General features: G+C 38.1%; 1 protein-coding gene across 1 annotated transcript in view; it reads left to right on the forward strand.

The window, feature by feature from the left end:
- exoc4 (exocyst complex component 4) overlaps positions 1–19376 on the forward strand; it is a 128223-nt gene that overhangs the window by 27378 nt on the left and 81469 nt on the right. The window contains exons 7-8 of the mRNA XM_016534785.1: positions 9368–9513; positions 9736–9824. Coding sequence (XP_016390271.1) covers positions 9368–9513; positions 9736–9824 — 235 coding nt within the window. The remainder of the gene's footprint in view (positions 1–9367; positions 9514–9735; positions 9825–19376) is intronic.

A 19376-nucleotide genomic window follows, 5' to 3' on the forward strand; every position in this document is an offset into this window, starting at 1 on the left:
ACACGGCTCCGGGGGGTGAATAAAGGCCTCCTGTAGCGAATCCATGCATTTTTGTAAGATAAATATCCATATTTTAAACGTAATAAACACTTTTTTCTCACTTCCACTGACTGTCATACGCGGAAGACGTTCAGGCGGATGACGTAGGACGTATTTCCTTACTTTAGCAAAGGAAAGCCAGTCTCCTCTTGGCTTATATCGAAATCCTCTGACATTTTTCTTTACAAATGCTCGTTTTGTGCTTCTAATTGTTTTGTTTAGTTTTGTCTCCGCGTTCGTCACTAATCACGCAACGTCGACGTCTTACGTCATCCGCTGGAACGGCTTCCGTGTATGACAGTCAGCGGAAGTGAGAAAAAAGTGTTTATTACGTTTGAAATATGGATATTTATCTTTCAAAAATGCATGGATTCGCTACAGGAGGCCTTTATTCACCCCCCGGAGCCGTGTGAGGTTTGTTTTATTAAGGATGTGTTATTTCACGTCTTCTGAACTGTTGACAACCAACACCCGCTTACCCCCATTGAAAGGCTTGGAGGGGCCAGGACAATTTTTAATATAACTCCGATTGGATTCGTCTGAAAGAAGAAAGTCACATACACCTAGGATGCTTTGAGGGTGAGTAAAACAGAGACTAATTTTAATTTTTGGGTGAACTAACCCTTTAACTAAATCAATCACAGGACTTATAGCAGTTGTGTTGTCATAATTACTTCGTAGCTGTGACTTTTACATTTTTACTTTGCATTTGTGACATTGTAACACACTGATTCCCTCACCACATGTGCCTTGAGACCATGGCTTTCAATTCCAGAGTGATTGCGGTGGATAAGCACCAGATTTCCTGCTAACATATGCTTGGATCAGCTGACAGATCAGAAGATAAATTCTCTTAATTTTGCCTTTTAACTCTATGTGAAAATATGGTAAAATATTATTTGAACTCAATATATCTGGCATAAAACAGCTACTATTCTATTAATGGGCATATATTTATATATTTTGTGTGTATGAAGTGAAAATCTGATGAAATAGCATGCCAGAATGTAGGCATAATATATCAAAGCGATTGATTAATCAACTTTTAATCAACCTGTAATTTTTTCTTTTTACCTGAGGTGTCATATTAACATATTACCTTGGCTGGATGCATCCAAGATCAATAGCATTATGTTAAGCATAACATATTGTTGTTTATATTAGATTGTTTTTCGTCTCTATTTGTGTTTCCCAAACACCCATGTGTGCTTGTATTATGAATAATGGTAAGGTATCCATGGAGACAGAATCACAGGTTCATAATGCCCCTCCTCCATAATGATTATAGTTTTATTGTCAGTCAGGTCATACGTTTTTAATTGCACTGAAATGAGTAAAAAAGACAAAAGTTTATTTTTGTGTTGTTAAAAGTTATAAAGGTCATGTATGCACCTAATTCTTAAAAACACTTTAGAAATGGTCATGTTTTGGTGTCAGGCTCCTTCTTGGAAACTATGGAACAAAAAGAAACCGCGTTTTCTTCGTAATCTCAAGAGGGGTTGGCGAGAGGCAGGCAGCTTTGTTTATTTCCCTTGTTTCTTAAAGCACTCTGCAAACGTCTATCATCAGAGAGCAGGTGCTCACCTGCACATCCTTCAACACTGGTTTTCTTCTTTAATTAGCTTGATTGGTGGCTAATAGAGGGGGTGAGTGCTGCTTTTCGCTGTTCATTAAATTGAGAATGTGTCCTCAAAGACAAGGGACTGGGTTTAAAGGTTCACTAAAGATTAACTCTTGGTTTTCCAGGCGCATCTAAAGACGTCGATTCGGAAGGAAGCAGAATTGTTGTGGGATACGCATTTGTGCACATCACAAATCCAGCCAGTGTGCTCTGTGTTTATTATCTGGTGTGAAAAGCCATTTGCTGTTTCTCACAGGCTCTTGTTTCCCAAGCCCATTTTCAAGCTGGTCTTTTCTTGGAAGAGGCCATGAATATTGATTTTTCTCTTCTGTTAAAACAACCTAGTCTTTAAGGCTCCAATAAAGAAAAGGGCCTGTGAAATGAACGTCCGGAAATGGAAGGGTTCAGAGTGTGTCCATCACGTTACTGCTGCTCAAAGTGCTGATTTTATTCTGTTTTTGTTCTCCCTTTGGAGATCATTTGGAGGATGTTTTCCTGAGAAAAGTCAATGACAATCTTTCATTTACTAGGAATTTACCTAACTACTATATTTTCTGAACCGACTAGTTATCGTGACCCATCCTTAGGTTTCCTTTGTGGAGGTTTTTCTTCATGAAGACATAGATTGGTGTATATATTAGCTGCCCTCTCAACACAGCTATGACACCGGCTATGAGACTTCACAGTAATGTAAAACAGGTCTTTTGTTAGTTTGTGTCCATCCATGGGCGGCATAAATCATAAGTGGGCCGCTCTTTGTCTGTGTTTGATGTGGTGTTTTTAGACGTTCCTGCTGGAGATAAGCAGTTTGTTCTGCATGTTTTATTGCCAGTCTCATTCTTTGTGTTGTTGGCTGAGCTGCCTCTGTTGTTTCCACCTACTTGTTTGGTGTTTTAAAATGGACACAGCACTGCTGCTGCCCACGCTTCATCTCTGTTGTTATGGAAAAAATGAAGGCTGTTCTAATAAGCCGCATTATAATGGGGACGAAGGCACTTCTGATGAGGCATGAGGTGTTTTAGTGAAAGTGACCTTGCTGGCTGTGGTGGTGGTATAATGAGTCCTGTCTTCAAGTTTTCCTCCCTTCATCTTCCTGTATTTTTTTTTCTTTTAAATGTCTTGCAACAAATATTTTCATACACGTACAGTACACACAAACCATGAAGAATAAATTCATGCTAAAGCATGATAAAACTACACCACTGCTACTGTTGTTCCAGCACTAAAACGTAAAGGATATTACCAACAATTTGGACAGTTATATTGAGGATTGAGGATTGAATTAATTACCAATTAAATGACCAATATTTACATCATCCATTCTAAGCAGCATCCACTGAAAAAAAAAAGATTTGCTGCAGAATCAGTTTTTACTCAGAAATTGCTATTACATTTCACAAATAATTACTTACACATTCAATTGAACTTGAAATTTAATTGTTTTCTTGTAAAACATACTCCAGTAATAATTTTTTTATTCTCAACTTTGAAAATCATTTATACAGTGTAGTGATTTTTTTTATTGGCTCCTATGTTTACCTTTATCATAATTGTCATATTGTAATGAACGAAAACTGTTTTCACTATTTTCATCTTTTAAACATTGCTTCGGTTATTTTACGATTTTTTTTTAAGTAGTCATAATAATATCTTATTAATATCAAGAAATATCTTATTTCTTGACTTTTAAAGTTTATTTTATTTAAAGTTTTTTTTAAAATTAAATTTACATTACATTTACATTTGTCACACCCCATTGGACTGTTGTTGTGTTTTCATTCCTCGAAAACTGTGTGACCTAGTTTTCCCTCATGTCTGATTATTGTCATTTGGTTCAGGTGTGTGTCATTAATTACCCTCATCAGCCCTCCTATTTAAGTTGTGTTCAGTTCACTGTTTGTCGTCCGGTCTACTATGTCCCTACGTGTGCTCCTGCCTGTTCTGTCGTGGATTTACCCCCTTGTGGATTTATTAAAGACTGTTTGCATTGCTCATCATCTTCCTCTTGCGTTTCATTCCACCGTAGCTGTGACAGAAGACCGGACCTAGAAGAGAAATAGTAAGCGGCGCCTTTTCCCCCGGTTTCTTTTCGGTTCTTTGAAAGTTTTTTTTGTTGTCTTTTTCGTTATGGATTGGGCGGCGAAATTCTCTGTCGATCTAGTTTAGTTTGCCCTCAGATTCGCCCGTCTTGCCGTCACGTCCCCGTACGACGACGAGACCATGAAGTCCCTGTTCCAGACCTCCTAGACACCACTGGACTGAACTGGAGGGAGGCCATGTTTCGGTGTCTGGAGAGTGTCCTACCCCATTCCGGAACGCGACAGGACCCAGAGCCCTGCCCACCATCAACCTGCTGCCCAGAGCAAGAGTCTGAGCCCATCGCTGACGGAGAGCCAGAGCCCGCCGAATGGAGCGACAGTGCTGAGGATCGCCATGGAGCTAGAGCCCAACATGTCAGACCAGGAGCGAGAGCCGGCTACAGTGCTCGCCACGGGGGAGAGCACTATGGACAGCGAGAGCGTAGAGCAGTGGTTCTCAACCCGCGGCCCGTCACGAATTCAAATGCGGCCCACCATGCTGAACACAATTTAAAAAAAAATACTTTCAGTTTTACAATTCATTTTAGTTTTTACATTAATTAAAAAATTTACTAAATACTTGCCTAAAATAAAATCTATAGATATAAAACAGTTCAAGCATATAACAATGTTTAAACGTTAAACCTAGATAAAGGTGCGCTATATCCAATATTTTGCGCGGAGAGTGGAAGCTGAAGCGCGCTTTGCAGGACATAGAGACGCCAGTGCGATCACTTATTATTTTCAGTGAATACACTGTCATTTTTACTCATAAAGGTGAGTAATACATCATTCGTAACTGTAAAGGGTCTACTTTTATTTGTGTGCAATCACAATATCAACAAAACGTTGTGCTTTTATAAAATAAAGAAATCAAACATGCTGCGCTTTCTGCCGTCTCGTCTTGAACAGGCACGCCTCACAAAAATGAACCGAAACTCAGCGAATACATGCCTCACAGACATGATAAATATACCTATAGAAATTTTTTAATTACTACTTAACGTAATAAATCAGGTTGGTTTGTATTTCTGACGTAATATGTAAATGATATGCGTGCGGCCCGCGAGACTTGCACTTGGACCATAGTGCGGCCCAGTGAAAAAAAAGGTTGAGAACCACTGCATATATAGAGGATATATATGCAGACATGCCCGCTCTTCTCCCGCCTTTGTCTGAACTCTCTGTCTGCCCTGAACTGTCTGCCCATCCCGAACTGTCTATCTGTCCTGAAACGACCATGGAGGTCGTTCCCCTGTCATTGGCGATCCCGGTATTGGGAGTCGCAATGTGGTGCGTGTGGGCGGCACACACCGTCCCTGAACCCTCTACCTGTCTGGATGACCAACCACCCTCCCTCTCCTGCTCCTCCTGTCATCCCGGTTTCTTCAGCTCCACCCCCGCTGCTTCCTGGCAGCCCCTCTGCTCACCCTCAGCCCACCATCTGTGCGGTGGGATAGCCGCGGGTCTGCCAGTCTCCATTGGCGTCGTGGCTGGAGGATCCCTTGTCTCCACCTCCAGCCTCCGGTCCTGGACTCCGCCTCGGCCCTTCGAACCATCGGCTCCACCATGGCTCCTAGCTCCCTCCTCTCCACCGTGGCCCGTCAGTCCACCAGCTCTGCCAGGCTTTCAAAAATTTTTTGAAGTAGTCATAATAATATCTTATTCATATCAAGAAATATCTTATTTCTTGACTTTTAAAGTTTTAAAGTTTATTTTATTTAAAGTTTTTTTTTTTATTAAACATACATTTACATTTGTCACACCCCATTGGACTTTTGTTGTGTTTTCATTCCTCATGTTCTGTGTGACCTAGTTTTTCCTCATGTCTGATTATTGTCATTTGGTTCAGGTGTGTGTCATTAATTACCCTCATCAGCCCTCCTATTTAAGTTGTGTTCAGTTCACTGTTTGTCGTCCGGTCTACTACGTCCCAAAGTGTGCTTCTGCCTGTTCTGTTGTGGATTTACCCTCTTGTGGATTTATTAAAGACTATTTGCATTGCTCATCATCTTCCTCGTGCGTTTCATTCCACCGTAGCTGTGACAACATTACATTACATTTGAAGTTTTTTTATTATTATTTTTAATGTTTTTTTTAATATCTTCTTACTTTATTTTACCTTTTTTTTTTATTCTATTAATTGTGTACCTTTGTCTTTTTTATGCCAATGCCAAAGACAAATTTCTATTGTACGGCACATTGATTAGATAATAAAGCATTAAGTAAAAAAAGTAAGCTCCATATGAAGGGAACTTGAAAATGTATTGCATTGTACTACAGGAATTTTGTAATTTGCTTTGCTGGGATGAATTTGCTGACTTATCACTTTTTAATCTCTCTTGAATATCTCTCTCCATCTGTCCCCCTTCTTGTGTTTACTGATTTCATCATGAATTCTCTCTCTCTTTCTTTCTCCCACCATCCATTCATCCTCCATGGTTAATTGCCTTTAAAAGTTCAGTGTTCCCTTCTCCGAGGTCATTGAAGTGGGTCCAGACTCCTTCATCAGGCAAACGCTGGCATTTAATTAAGTTGGGGGTCTACATGCGAGACCCGCTCCATCACTGGATCAGATGGGCATTAGTAATTAATAATCTGACAGGAATGTAACGGCCTGGCCAGATTGGACTTGTCTGTGGGTTGAGGAATAGCTGTTGATGAGGCTTCCCCTCCTCTCATAAACAGTTCCCTTCTTATCTCTGTTTAATTATGCTATTATCAGTCAGATGTAGTTCCATCTGTCCTTTCCTAATTCCATCTCCACTTTGCAATGTTTTGCAGCTGGGATTTAGAAATAGACCAAGCAAATTGCTTCACTAAATTATAGAGCCATTGGAAAATGGCTTGCTAATTTGTGGAAAAGTTTACTTGAACTTCTTGTTCAGTCCTCTTGCAGCTGTTTGAACCTCCCTTAATGGTTATGGATAGTGTTGAATGGGATATTCATGAACTCGGATGTGCAGTTTTAATCAGAGTTAATGGGTTTTGCTGGCGGACATGGCAGGCGTTCGAATTTACACAGACAGCCGGGAAAGATGGGCCTGAGACAGAACTAGAAACAGATTGGTTCAAACTGATGCAGTCAAGTCATTCGAGACTAGGGGTATACATAACTTAACTAGAAAATGAATTTTAGAGCTTTCAAAGTTAATGTTATGAACAATATTTTGTGTTTAAATCTCTGTACAAATAAATCAGAATGAATTGAAAATGTGTTTTTCTTTCTTTCAGGTTTATACACTACAGTTCAAAAGTTTGGGGTCAGCAAGATTTTTTTTTAGAGGAATTATTATTAATTAATAGAAATTATTTTTTATTCAATAAGGATGCATTAAATCAATCAAAAGTGACAGTAAAACATTACATTGTTACAAATAAATGCAGTTCAAATGCAGTTCTACTTTGTTCATCTAAGAATAATGAAAAAAAATGTAAACTGATCTTTTGAAAATGAAGCACAACCGTTTTACACAACTGCTTATTTCAACATTGATAATAATAAGAAATGTTACTTGAGCACCAAATCACTATACTAGAATGATTGCTGAAGGATAATGTGACAACTGAAATATATTAATATATCTATATATGTAAAATAAATGTATTAAAATAGAAATCAGTTATTTTAAATTGTAGAAAAATGTTACAATATTACAGTTTTTCAGTATTTTTCTGTTTTGATTAAATAAATGCAGCTTTAGTGATCAGAAGAAATTTCTTTCAAAAACATAGTCTTATTGACTCCTAACCTTTGAACAATAGTGTATATTTATATCATTAGACCAGTTTCACACCGCACGCGTAAGCAGCGCATATTTTTTCCAGCGCCCATGTTATCAGATTAGAGCATTCACACCGCACGCAGAGGCGGCGCGGCAGTCCGTAGCAGGAGCAGAAGCCGCAGTGCCGCGATTGTTTCGGCGCCGAGTCTATTTTTGCTGCGCCGCTTACGCTGAATTAAAGCCACAGTGCATTGTTCTATATCAAAATTTACCTGATTAACATGAAAAATAACAATTTCACCATAAAATCATGTAAGTGAGGTGTTTCGTGTTTCACAATCACGGGGTAAAAGGCACACAGTATTTGATAAATAGGCTACTTTAGCTAAAATAATGTTATTTTTTAAATAATGTCTAAGTTAATACTTGTTCAAAACAATCACTTTAGCAAAGTTTGTACTAGGCTATTTTCTGCTTATTTTGATGAATAACGTTCAGTAAATATGCTGTCATTAAAATATTAATATAAAAATATATTTTAAAATACAGAAGCAAAATAAAAAGTACAGATTATGAAGGCGATCCCATAATAATTTAATATAGATTTACAGTAGTAACAACAAATTATATTTTATGATATGATTAATATCATGTTTTTAAATATGATGGTTTCATTATAAACATGGTGATTATCTCTAAGGTGGACAGCCAACATAATATATGATATTTACCATCTGAATCTAACCAAGTCATGTCAACAATTGGAAAAGTCAGCCATCTATTAATTATCATGTTAATTATTGTGCCTTTAGCCCCAAAAGCAGGGGCGCTTTTTACCCCAAATACCATACTTTTACATATTCTTCTCGTTATTGAAACTGAAAACGGTTGCTTTAATTATCTTAAACCAAACTGGGAATCGTTAAGAAGACCTTTGTCTCAAAATATATTCAATAATTTTAGCGATTCTCATTTGCTACTTAAATCTACATGATTAAAAAACATCAAATATTAGAGTTAGCACAGAATCAACTACACGAAAACACATCACTGCCAGGAGTTATTGCCCAAACTTCAAAGGCTTGTTTAAATTATTAAAACTAGAGGCATTTATTAACTTTAAGATTACTTTTTATCATGTAAACTATATGTACAGCATGTTATATTCACGTGACAGAGGGGAACACGGCCGCATCACAGCATGCTGCCCATATCAAAGCACATGACAGACAGTTGTAGGAGAACACCTGAAAAGCATGACTAAATGAACGATACTCATCTGTATTTGCAGCACACAAGCCCCAGTTCAGCTGCATACGCACCGCTTCTGCTCTGCCTCTGCTCTGCTTGCGCGTCCAGTGTGAAACCGGCATTAATCTAATAGTGGGGAGAAAACAATATGCTGTCAGCTTCATACAGAGTAATAAATTTTTTTGTATTTAAATTACAATAAATGATGAATAATAAATAATTGTTTAATTATTTAAAATGTTTAATTGTACATAATTATTTTAATTATAATGAACAAAAAAAATCATGTTTTTCTCACATAAATTATTCTGTATACGCATGAAATTACACAGCTGGCTTTATATTTAGAAAGGAGTCTTTTCGCAAGTGAATCATCTCATTTGGGTGTCCTTGGCATCAAAAAGTTTTTAAAAATCCTTGGATTAATCGGCCATTCCATCCCTATTCTAAACCCATTCGCTTATGTTTTCAAAGTGCAGTGCCAGTAAGTGCTCTAATAAGTTGTTTATCACTATCTGTTTAGCACGTCTAGTGGAACAGCTACTTAAAGTGTCAAAAAGTGAAATGAATTTGGATGTTTACTGTAATGTATAACTGAATAAACATTAAAATACTGCATGTGTCAGTCAAAACCTGCTCTTATGCTCTCTCAGGTGTTGCTAATGGACTACCTGGATGTCAAAAACACCCGTAGCGCTGCAGAGCCTTCCGCCCAGCTGTCCTACGCCAGCACCGGCGGAGACTTCGGAGCATTCTTCGCCAAGAAGAAACCTCTCCGACCTAAACAGTCTTTATTCAAGTACGTTTGCTCATGCAGGGTGATTCAGGAATTGAATTGGAATGGGAAGGGTTACAGCAGACAAGAACCACATGAATAGGCTGGGTTAAGTGCCTCATGGGAAACTATTTTCTCCTTCCTCTTGGGTTTACAACCCACATTTGATTTCAGGTTAAACTAAAATGAAAACCCTTGACCTGCTTTCCTACGTGATCTTTGACCTTTGATGACTTCTTTTTGCAGGTTTGAGTCGTCTTCTCATGCCATTAGCATGAGCGCGTACTTGCGAGAGCAGAGGAGGGAACTCTACAGCAAAAGCGGGGAGCTACAAGGTGAGCGAGGGGATGGGGAGAAGCTGAATGGAGGGGCTGGCAGGTGCAGTGTGAATAGGATGGAAGGAGTGAATAGGGCGATGATGGAGAGGAGCCCCTGAAGTCATCAGGGTGAAGAGTCGCTTAACTATGTATCATTCACCTGTAAGAGCTGCTTCCTTTTGTTCAGCGTCTCTGTGCTACACACACACACACCCACCCCACTGGAGTGAGACTGACATGCCAAAGAGCGTCTCTTTCTCTCCCCTCTTCTCTCACTCTTTAAAATGACCTTGCAGTTTCAATCAGTGGTGCTTGACAGTTGTGTGTCCCTTCTTGTTTTTCTTTTCCCTTTTTTTCTTCTAACAATCCCTGTGAGACACACACTCTGTGAAATGATCGAGAGGGAGCACAAGGTGTTAAGAAAAGAGAAGTGAAGGACACATAGAGGGAGAGAGGTGAGAGGCAGATGCTTCTCACACCATTCAGAAGTACAGACAGGTTTTTTTTTCTTGACAAAAAATTTCATACTCCTTTTCAAGCCACAAGTTTAAAAAAAGTGAAATACTCTCCGCCTTTCTGTTTCTATAAGCTTTTGTGTTTCTGGTTGTATAGGGGTTTTAAAGGAATAGTTTACAAAAAAAAGAGTAGTATTTTGCACTTTATTTTGCAGTTGCATTATTTTGCAGTTTTATTATTTTTCTGTGTAACTATTAATTAATTAATTTTTTTATTACATATATTACATTTTATTTCTTATGCTATTTATTTGTTTTGAGGGTTATTATGCTGTTTATTTATTTTGTATACGTATTTAATAAATTAATGTTTTTATTTTGCTATGTTTATTTTTTCCATTATTGTCATAGTACACATTTAATTTTCATAGTTTAAGTATTTTTATATTTTTCTCCTCTCCATATTTATTTCCATAGAATAAATAGAGACTTTTTGGTAACACTTTTGTATAGGGACCAACTGTCACTATTATCTAGTTCCTTGTTAGCATGCCCATTATTAACATAATGGTTGTTTATGAGTACTTATAAAGCACATATTCTGCATGACCATATTTTACATCCCAAATCCTACCCAATACCTAAACTTAACAACTACCTTACGAACTATTAATACTAGCAAATTAGGAGTTTATTGAGGCAAAAGTCGTAGTTAATGGTCTGTTAATAGCGAGAACTGGACCTTAAAATAAAGTGTGACCAATCCACTCTTGTTTTATATAGAATTGTTCTATAGTCTATACAGTGTTTAAAGCTATTACATCAAAAGTAACTGTGTAGTCAAATTACAGAGTAAGAGTATCCCGTATTTAACTTTTCAAGGCAAAAGTAATTAAAGTACAGTAAAAATGTAGTAATGCAATACACCCAACACTGTTCCCAATGGCCATAATGAATTTTATTACAGCTAAGATGAAAAGAAATACTCAATATAGTAAAAGCAAAAGTGACCAGAATGTCAGCCCAATTTTGAAAATCTGTCTGTTAATAGCAAGAATTGGACCTTAAAATAAAGTGTGACTGACTTTTTTTGTGAACTGTCCCTTTAAAGGTGTTGCTTGAAATACAATATTCTTGGTGTGTGTCAACTTTGCAAAGTGTACCAACTTAAATTTTCTCTGCGTCACTGCTGTTCAAGTATGATTTCAATTGATAGCAAACCACCAATTACAGCTGACCCGTTGGGCTCAAAAAGAGCAAGATGAACGTGAAGATTAATATTAGATAAGGAAGTAAATGGGCTTCTAAGACTCTGACAATGTTCCTTCAAATGCTTTAGAGGTGAAAGAAGGCGAATATTTGATTGGTTGAGCACCTCGCACCACCAAATAGGAGATGAGATTTCCACTGTTCATTTGTGCCGTCACAATACAGGCACAGTGTCTGTCGCCTGAAAGGGTGAGAGGAGATTGAATAAGTCAACTCAGTAGAGGGAGGGAGGAGAGAGTTGAAAGTCATTGTTTCATTACGTGGGCAGAGGGGCCATTCATGGATTTCTTAGGGAATAAATTAGAAAAATGACAATATGTATTGAAGCCGACACAGGAATGTTCCGTATTTTAATTAAGTTTGCAACTTCACAGACATTCAAGCCTAAAGCATTAGTGCTGGTAGATGGTCTGACCCGACTGAATGGATGTAAAAAATATTCATTAAATAATCCATAAATAAGCAGATCCCGACCTCTCAGAACAACCTTCACTGCCTTTTAATACATTTTACATAAAGTATGTCACATATACACAGGCATTTCGTATAATATCAATTTTTTGGACATAGTCCAGTTACCATGCAAGGCTGAACGGTACAGATGTTTAAACACCTGTGCCTTTGCAGTGCCATTTTCACCAGTAGGGTTGTAAGGTCATGAGGATTTGATCTATTGAGATAGCAAAGCCACTGTACTGCTTTCCAGTGACATAAAATGGTAAAATTCTGTAAATAAAACAGTACTTCACCAGTCTTGGAGCAAAACGGCTTTGTCAGAGTTGCATGAGACTGCAATTACTTGCGAGTGCGATGTCATATGGAACGTCTCTGAGTGAATGTGTTTGTAGCAGTCATTATAAAACCACATTCAGAACCTCTGTAGCTTAATTACAGCTTTCTCTCCTCCAGCACGACTCCTACAGATCAATTAATCCTCAACTTCCTTCTGAAGAGTTCATTACTGCTTCAGTGCTCTCTCGTTCTTTCTCTCTGGACTTTTGCATATTTTTCAGACAGGTACAGTGGAGAATAACAGGAAGAGTATGGGTAAAGTGAGGGGGAATGGGATTGGACGTGTTGCAGGCTGAATTTGAATTTGCAGCACCCATATAAACACCAAGGCTCATATTAACTATTTCACAGATGCTGAACTCCCCCACTCTCTCAATTTATTGGAGCTTTTGCCTAGTTTCTTTTTAGATATAAAGGAGAATAAGAGGAAAATTAAATGGAGAGTGAGAGTGAATGTGATCAGAGCATGTTGCAGGCTGAACTTGAACTTGCATTTCTTGCGCTTGCACCGAGGCTCATATGACCACTTTTTTTCCTCACTCTTTTCTTTTTTTTGGGGGCCATAAGCTGTTAGACAACTTTTTAGACAAGCATAGTGGATATTATAATGAGTGGAAAATTATAAAAAGTGAGCAAGAATGGGATTGGAGCACGTTGCAGGTTTAACTCAAACTTTAATTTCTTGTATGTGCACCAAGGCTCAAACAAAGCATTCCTCCCCCCACACTCTTCATTTTCCAGGCTTTTGCATGACTTTGCAGACAGGTATAGTGGGGAATGACAGGATAATGTGATCTTATAATGGAATCAGAGCATGTTGCAAGCAGAATTCAAATTGCATTTCTCATATGAGCAACAAGGCTCAGTGTGCAACCCCACAAAGTATCTAAACACTTAATCTGCACCTTGAGAATCTGTGACTGACTATATTAGATATTGTTTTCTGTTGTATATATGATGGATCCAAGAGTAATAATGCAGTATGTCCCATATATATTCCTATGTATGTCCCATTCCTCGTATGTCTCTTCAATCCCACAAAGCTGCAGACCGAAAGAAGCAGAGCTAGAAGAAAAAAGAACCAGAAAAGCTCATTGCGTGTTGGGCAGGGATTATCACAAAGCAGGGAGATTCTTCTTTTTCTCCGAACACACGCATACAAATTGAGTTTTCTCCTCTAGGCTTACAGCGAGAGGATAAAGGGAAGGTCTTGTTTATGCATGATGCTGGTGTTCCCCAGAGAGAGAGAGAAAGATAGTGAGAGAGGTGGATCACGGTGAGTGGCGGGGCTGTGGGCGGAGGAGAGTTGTTGTCTGTCGTTCTGATTTGTGAAGCACAATAGGGGTAGGAGAGGTGCAAATGGAAAAATCCCTCACCAGTGGAGTGAGGAGGTGTATATGGGGGTGTGTGTGAAAGTGTGTGTGTGCGAGTGTATGAGCTCTGTCAGATTTCTCTACACCAATGAAAGTTGTTGTGTTTGTGGATGGTGTCAGACTCTGTTTTTAGTAGAGTTTCCATCACAAACTCTCTAGCTTTACAGGCACTTCCAGATAACTGGCTCTCTGTCACAAAAAAAAGCTGTTTCTATGAGACCTTTCAAAATTTTCAAAGTCAGAGTGCTGATTTAGGTTTCACACATCCTAACGGAGACTAAATTCTGGATCAGCACTGATACAAATAGGTGTTTCATAAACTGCACCTTTGCAGAAAGTTGTTCAAATATGTCCAAGCTTGGCAAATCTTTTTCAAAGTAGGATTTCATTTTTTAATTTAATCTTTTCAGTGAGTTCAAGAGTAACAAGGTTCTTTTTCGTTAAGCCCATCAATAGTTGACTTGAGTTGACTTTGCAGTTCTGATATGTTGTTTTCAAACTTGAACCTGAACAGAGATTTAACTTTAATATTTAGATATTGGATTCTGACACATAAAGCAAGTGAAAGTGATGAATATGTCTTTTTTCCTTCTTAAATACACAACATGCGTAGTTTCTTTCCTTGTAACAACTCTTGCATCTTTTTTTGCGCTTTTGTATCATATGACTTCTCATATAGCATATTAAGAAACATAAATAAACATTCTGTGACTATTGCGAGGAAGGATTGTTGTAATACTGAATGTGACACACAGATGCGAGGGACAGATGCTTCAGCATTTGTAAAAAAAACAGCTAAATAAATGTAATAAATATATAAATAATGTTAATCGCTCTAGTTATTATCGCTCATGTGCCAATGGTGGCACACGTGTGCATTTACTAACCCTAGCTGAGTGCCAAGTAATAATTTCAGACTAGAAAATTCTAAATGAAGAGGAAAATTAGATATGAGTGTTGTTTAAAAGGTCAAATGATTTAAAAGTAGCCCAATTCAAATACAAAAGTAAGTGTTTTTGCTGTACTTTTTTTTTTTTTGCTTGCATCATGTTCTGCTCTCTGCCGGATATTGGTGGCCTTGACTTTTCTGTTTCTTTCTTTTGTTCTTTCTTTATTCCATTCATTCTTTCATGCTCTTTCTCTTTCCTCTTGACCTTTTATTTTTGTAGATGTTGATTAGCCCCATATCCTCTGTATTCAGCATTGGCATTTCTTAGCATCTGTTTTAGAGCACCAAAGACAGTATGCAATCAGGCATTCCTACTGAGAGCCACAGAGCGAGAGAGAAAAGATGAGAGAGACAGAAAGACGCTACAGGGAGCATTGTTAGGTGTGATTGTTGAAGAGGGACTTCACTGTTTGACACACAATCAAAGCATGTTTGATGGACACCGACGAGAGGAACAGGAAGGACAAGAAAAGGTCACAAGTTTGTTTTCAGAATACAAAATCTAGATGAAACACACCTGAAAATACTTCAAGAGACAATGAGATTGATTGTTTTGATGGTTTTTGTTTATTTAGACATGCTTAAAGGGATATTTCACCACAGATTCACTCACTTTTCTTTCTTGGAACAAATGGAGAAGTTTTGAGTAATGGTAATGCTGCTTTTTTCTGTACAATGGAAGTGGATGGGGACCAGTTGCATAAGGTTGAAAATGCTCCATATAGCATTATAAAAGTAGTTCATACAAATTGTAAGCTATATTCCAACTGCTTTAAGCCATTTAATAGCTTTGTGTGAAAAGCATTATTCACTGATAATCATTTATGTTCATTATAGACAAGAGCAGCTTGGACATGGAAGAAAATAAGTCAGGCAGGTTTCAAAAGACAAGAGAGTGCATAAATGATGTCATATTTTTATTTTTTGGCAGAGCTATCCCTTTAAGAAAAGTCTCTGAACTTCACAAGGTGAAATAAGCAGCATTAGCTTGAGGAAATGGCATTGTTACTGAATGTCACAGGCTGTTAGCATTGTGCCTGATATTCTGTTTGTGTGTGTGTGTGTGTTGTGTTGAGCCTGATGATCTGTGTGCTAAATGAGGCCTGATGGAACCCAGAGACTCAGAAGATATGACACTCCAGACGCTGCATAAGAGCGAAGCTCTTTAAATGGCTCTTTAAGCGAAATGGCTTGTGTATTGCCCGTGTGTGTAAGAAAATTGATAAAATATCATCTATCGTGTGTATGCTTCTGTGGCTGCAACCTTGATCATTTCTTAAACACCTGATTTATCTTAATAACTAGAGAACCAATAGATCTGGCTGGAGTCTTTATAGCCACAGATGCTGAAACATCACGGATCTACCTGCATCTGAGGAAGAAAGGATGCAGGAACCAGCGATGGAGAAACGAACAATTAAATTACTCCTTAATGCTGTTGTGGTTTTCTTTTTCTTCTTTCATTTTATTTGTTCCCTTGGCTCCTCATCCGGCACTCCAAATTGAATCCAAATAAATAAGAGCAGGCGCTTATGCCGGACCACTAGCTGTGGAGCGTCAGCAGAACACTGCAATACACACTTCATGCCAATCAGTGTCCTAGTGTGTGTGCTGGAGTGCTGTTTGAGCCATTAGGACAGCCTCAACTTATCTTGCTCTATAGTTAGAGAGATTGTTGGTTTTCATTCACTAATTTACCATGTTATCTGTCCTAAAGTATCTCTCTGTCTGTCTGTCCGTCCGTCCGTCCGTCGTCCTTTGTTTGACTGTCACTCTATGTCTGTTTGTCCGTCATTCTTTGTCTGTCATTCTGTATCTGTCTGTTATTCTATCTGTCTATCATGCTATGTCTGTCTGTCTGTCTCTCTTCCTATGTCTGTGTCTGTCTGCCGTCTGTTATTCTGTCTGTCTCTGTCTCTCATTCTATTTGTCCGTCTGCCATTCTGTCTGTTGCTCTGTCTGTCCGTCTGTCATTCTGTCTGTCTGTCTGTTGTACTATGTCTGTCTAACAGAGATTACTTCTTTTTTTACTCTTTTCAAAGCAATAACTATTTGATATTGTAAATTACACCGTAAAAGCTATCAAAGGCTTAAAATGCACATCATATCATCTATTGATATGATTTAACTAAAACTGCACTGCAAAAAATCTGTCTTAATCAGTATTTTGTCTTGTTTTCCTGTACAAATGGCTAAACACTATTTTTAACAGACACATATACTTGAGGAGCAAAATTAAGATATTAAGGAATTATTTTGGTGATTTTTCTTCCTGTTTTAAGCATAAATCTATTAAAATATGGTGAGGTTAATAATTAAAGAAAAAAATTGGCAATCGTGTAGTAGGAAATCATAATAAAAAAAAAACACAAAAATAAAAAATATAAAAAACATAACCATAAATTATTTTTATATTAAGATGCATTAACTTGTTTAGATATTAAGGATATAAATATATACATTACAAGATAATATTGCAGTTGGTTTTACCCAAGAATCATCGAATTTGGCAACCAGAACTCATGGTGAACCGAAAAAACCCCCATCTTTAGATGCACGGTCAGTTTCGTATGCTTCTGCTGGCTTTGAGTCACAGATCATAAAGTCAAATGCTGAAATTCACTCAACAACCAAGTCCCGTCACATTCACAGAGCGGAGCAGCAGTCAGCTGGCGTGCGGTCTAGTCGGATGCTTCATGTTCAATCTGTTTCCCAGTAATTTTATAGCAGAAGCTGATTAGGGTTGAAATAGCATTACGGCTCGTGATTGTGTTGTTTTTCTGTTGGGGGGGGGGCTGTGTTGAGTGGAGTCCTGAGGTGGATCTTATCACGAACACATTATTGAATTACTGCAGTGGTGAGATGAGATTGGCCCGTGATTGGCTGAAATGGAGTTGGAGGGTAATAACATATCAGTGGTGCTGTGGGTATTAACGGGGAGACGGTTTCTTGCTGTTGCTTCCTCCTTCATGAAGTTGAATTTAGATTTTATGAGACCAGTAAATAGTACTTTTTAAATATTTGGCTCATAAAAAAATGTGCTGTTTGAAGAATTTGAGGTTGAACGGTGAATTACAAGGTAAAGAGAGTGCCGATAAAACTTTTTATTTGCATTTCTGAAGTTCTCTGGCTTGTCTTAAGGGTAGGTTGTTGTAGCTGTTATCAGACGGAGGGCAGACACATAATTACAGACTTTGTCTGAGTGAGCGTGTGTGTCTGTGTTTCACAACCTGTGCTAATTTTAATCAACGAGCCCGTCATCACCGTGGCTGTCACAGGCTTGTTTACCTTTCATTTGGGAACTGCGTGATTGAAGGAGAAGTGGTGGGGGGGAGAGAAGGAGGGAGGTGGAGAGGGGAAAAGGTGAAGGAGAGGACAGAGAACAAGGGTGATGATGATGATGATGATGATGATGATGTCTGGATGGGTGGAACAGCCTTTTAAACACAATCACAATCACTGGCTCTCTGATTCTAAATCAGTGGAGCTTGAGCGAGCAGTAGAGACCCGTCTCAAATCTCATGTTCCTGTCCTCCAGTTACAATGAGACTCAACAGAGGTGGCCTATGGGGGAAAGAGAGACAGAGAGAGAGAGCGATGGACAGACAACACAACCAGAAATGGCTAAACCCAGGTTTAATGTAATTCTGAGTTATTTGTTGCATATTTCATGCGGTTCATGCTTTATCCTGGCTTAGTAATTAATTATCTTTCTATAGTTCAGGTTTTGAGGTTTTACACTGTACACCCTGTTTTTTATATTAATGAGGTTAATTGATTATCTGATTTTACAAACCATTTTAATAATTGCCTGTCTATCTGCAGAAATGTCACATTTAGGGTGTGTGCATTTTTTTTTAAATGTAAGTTTAATGTAATGTCATTTAGAAGTGATGCATTAAATTTATCAAGAGTACCAGTAAATACATAAAAAAACTGTTCTTTTGAGGTTTCTATAAATCAAATAATCCTGAAATTAATGTATGTTTTGTGTTTCCACAAAAATAGTGAGCATCACAACTGTTAGTGTTAATAATAAATGTTTCTTCAGCTGCAAATCAGCATATTAGAATGTTTTTTCAAGGATTGTGCATGTGACACTAAAGACGGAAGTAATGAGGCTGAAAATTCAGCTTTGTCATCACAGGAATAAATTACGTTTTAAAATGCATATGTTAAAATAGAAATTAGTTTTAAATTGTAATAATATTTCTCAGTCTTAATGTTTTACTGTATTTGTGATCAAATAAATGCATCCTTCCCCCAAAACACTGAAACTATACAAAGCATGAATGTTTCTTCAATTAGTATAATTAGTACAGTAAGTATTGTTTAAAGGGGTCCTATTATGCTCTTTTACAATGTCTTAAATTTGTTTTGGGGGTGTACTAGAACATGCTCTCATGCTTGGTGGTTTGAAAAACGCATTATTTTTTACACTACAGTTGAATTTATTTATACCATAGTCCAGTGTTTCCCAGGGCGGCATATATGCAAACTCATTCTCTGCCAGCAGGAGGCGCTGTTGGAGTCACTTTTATTTTGACGGCACGCCAGACTTTTATTTTGACTGCGCTGACAGCGGCAGCGCCTGAGCACACAGTGCTCTGTGACGGTCGATCCGTGCGAATGTAATGCGGACAGGAGAGTTCAGCTTCACTAGAGATGCGCGATCGACAAACTTTAAACTCGTGATTTCAAATTATGCTGCGCTTTATGCATTTGCCCACTG

Source organism: Sinocyclocheilus rhinocerous, unplaced genomic scaffold, assembly GCF_001515625.1.
Source record: "Sinocyclocheilus rhinocerous isolate Xijiao unplaced genomic scaffold, SAMN03320098_v1.1 scaffold153, whole genome shotgun sequence".
Lineage (NCBI taxonomy): Eukaryota > Metazoa > Chordata > Actinopteri > Cypriniformes > Cyprinidae > Sinocyclocheilus > Sinocyclocheilus rhinocerous.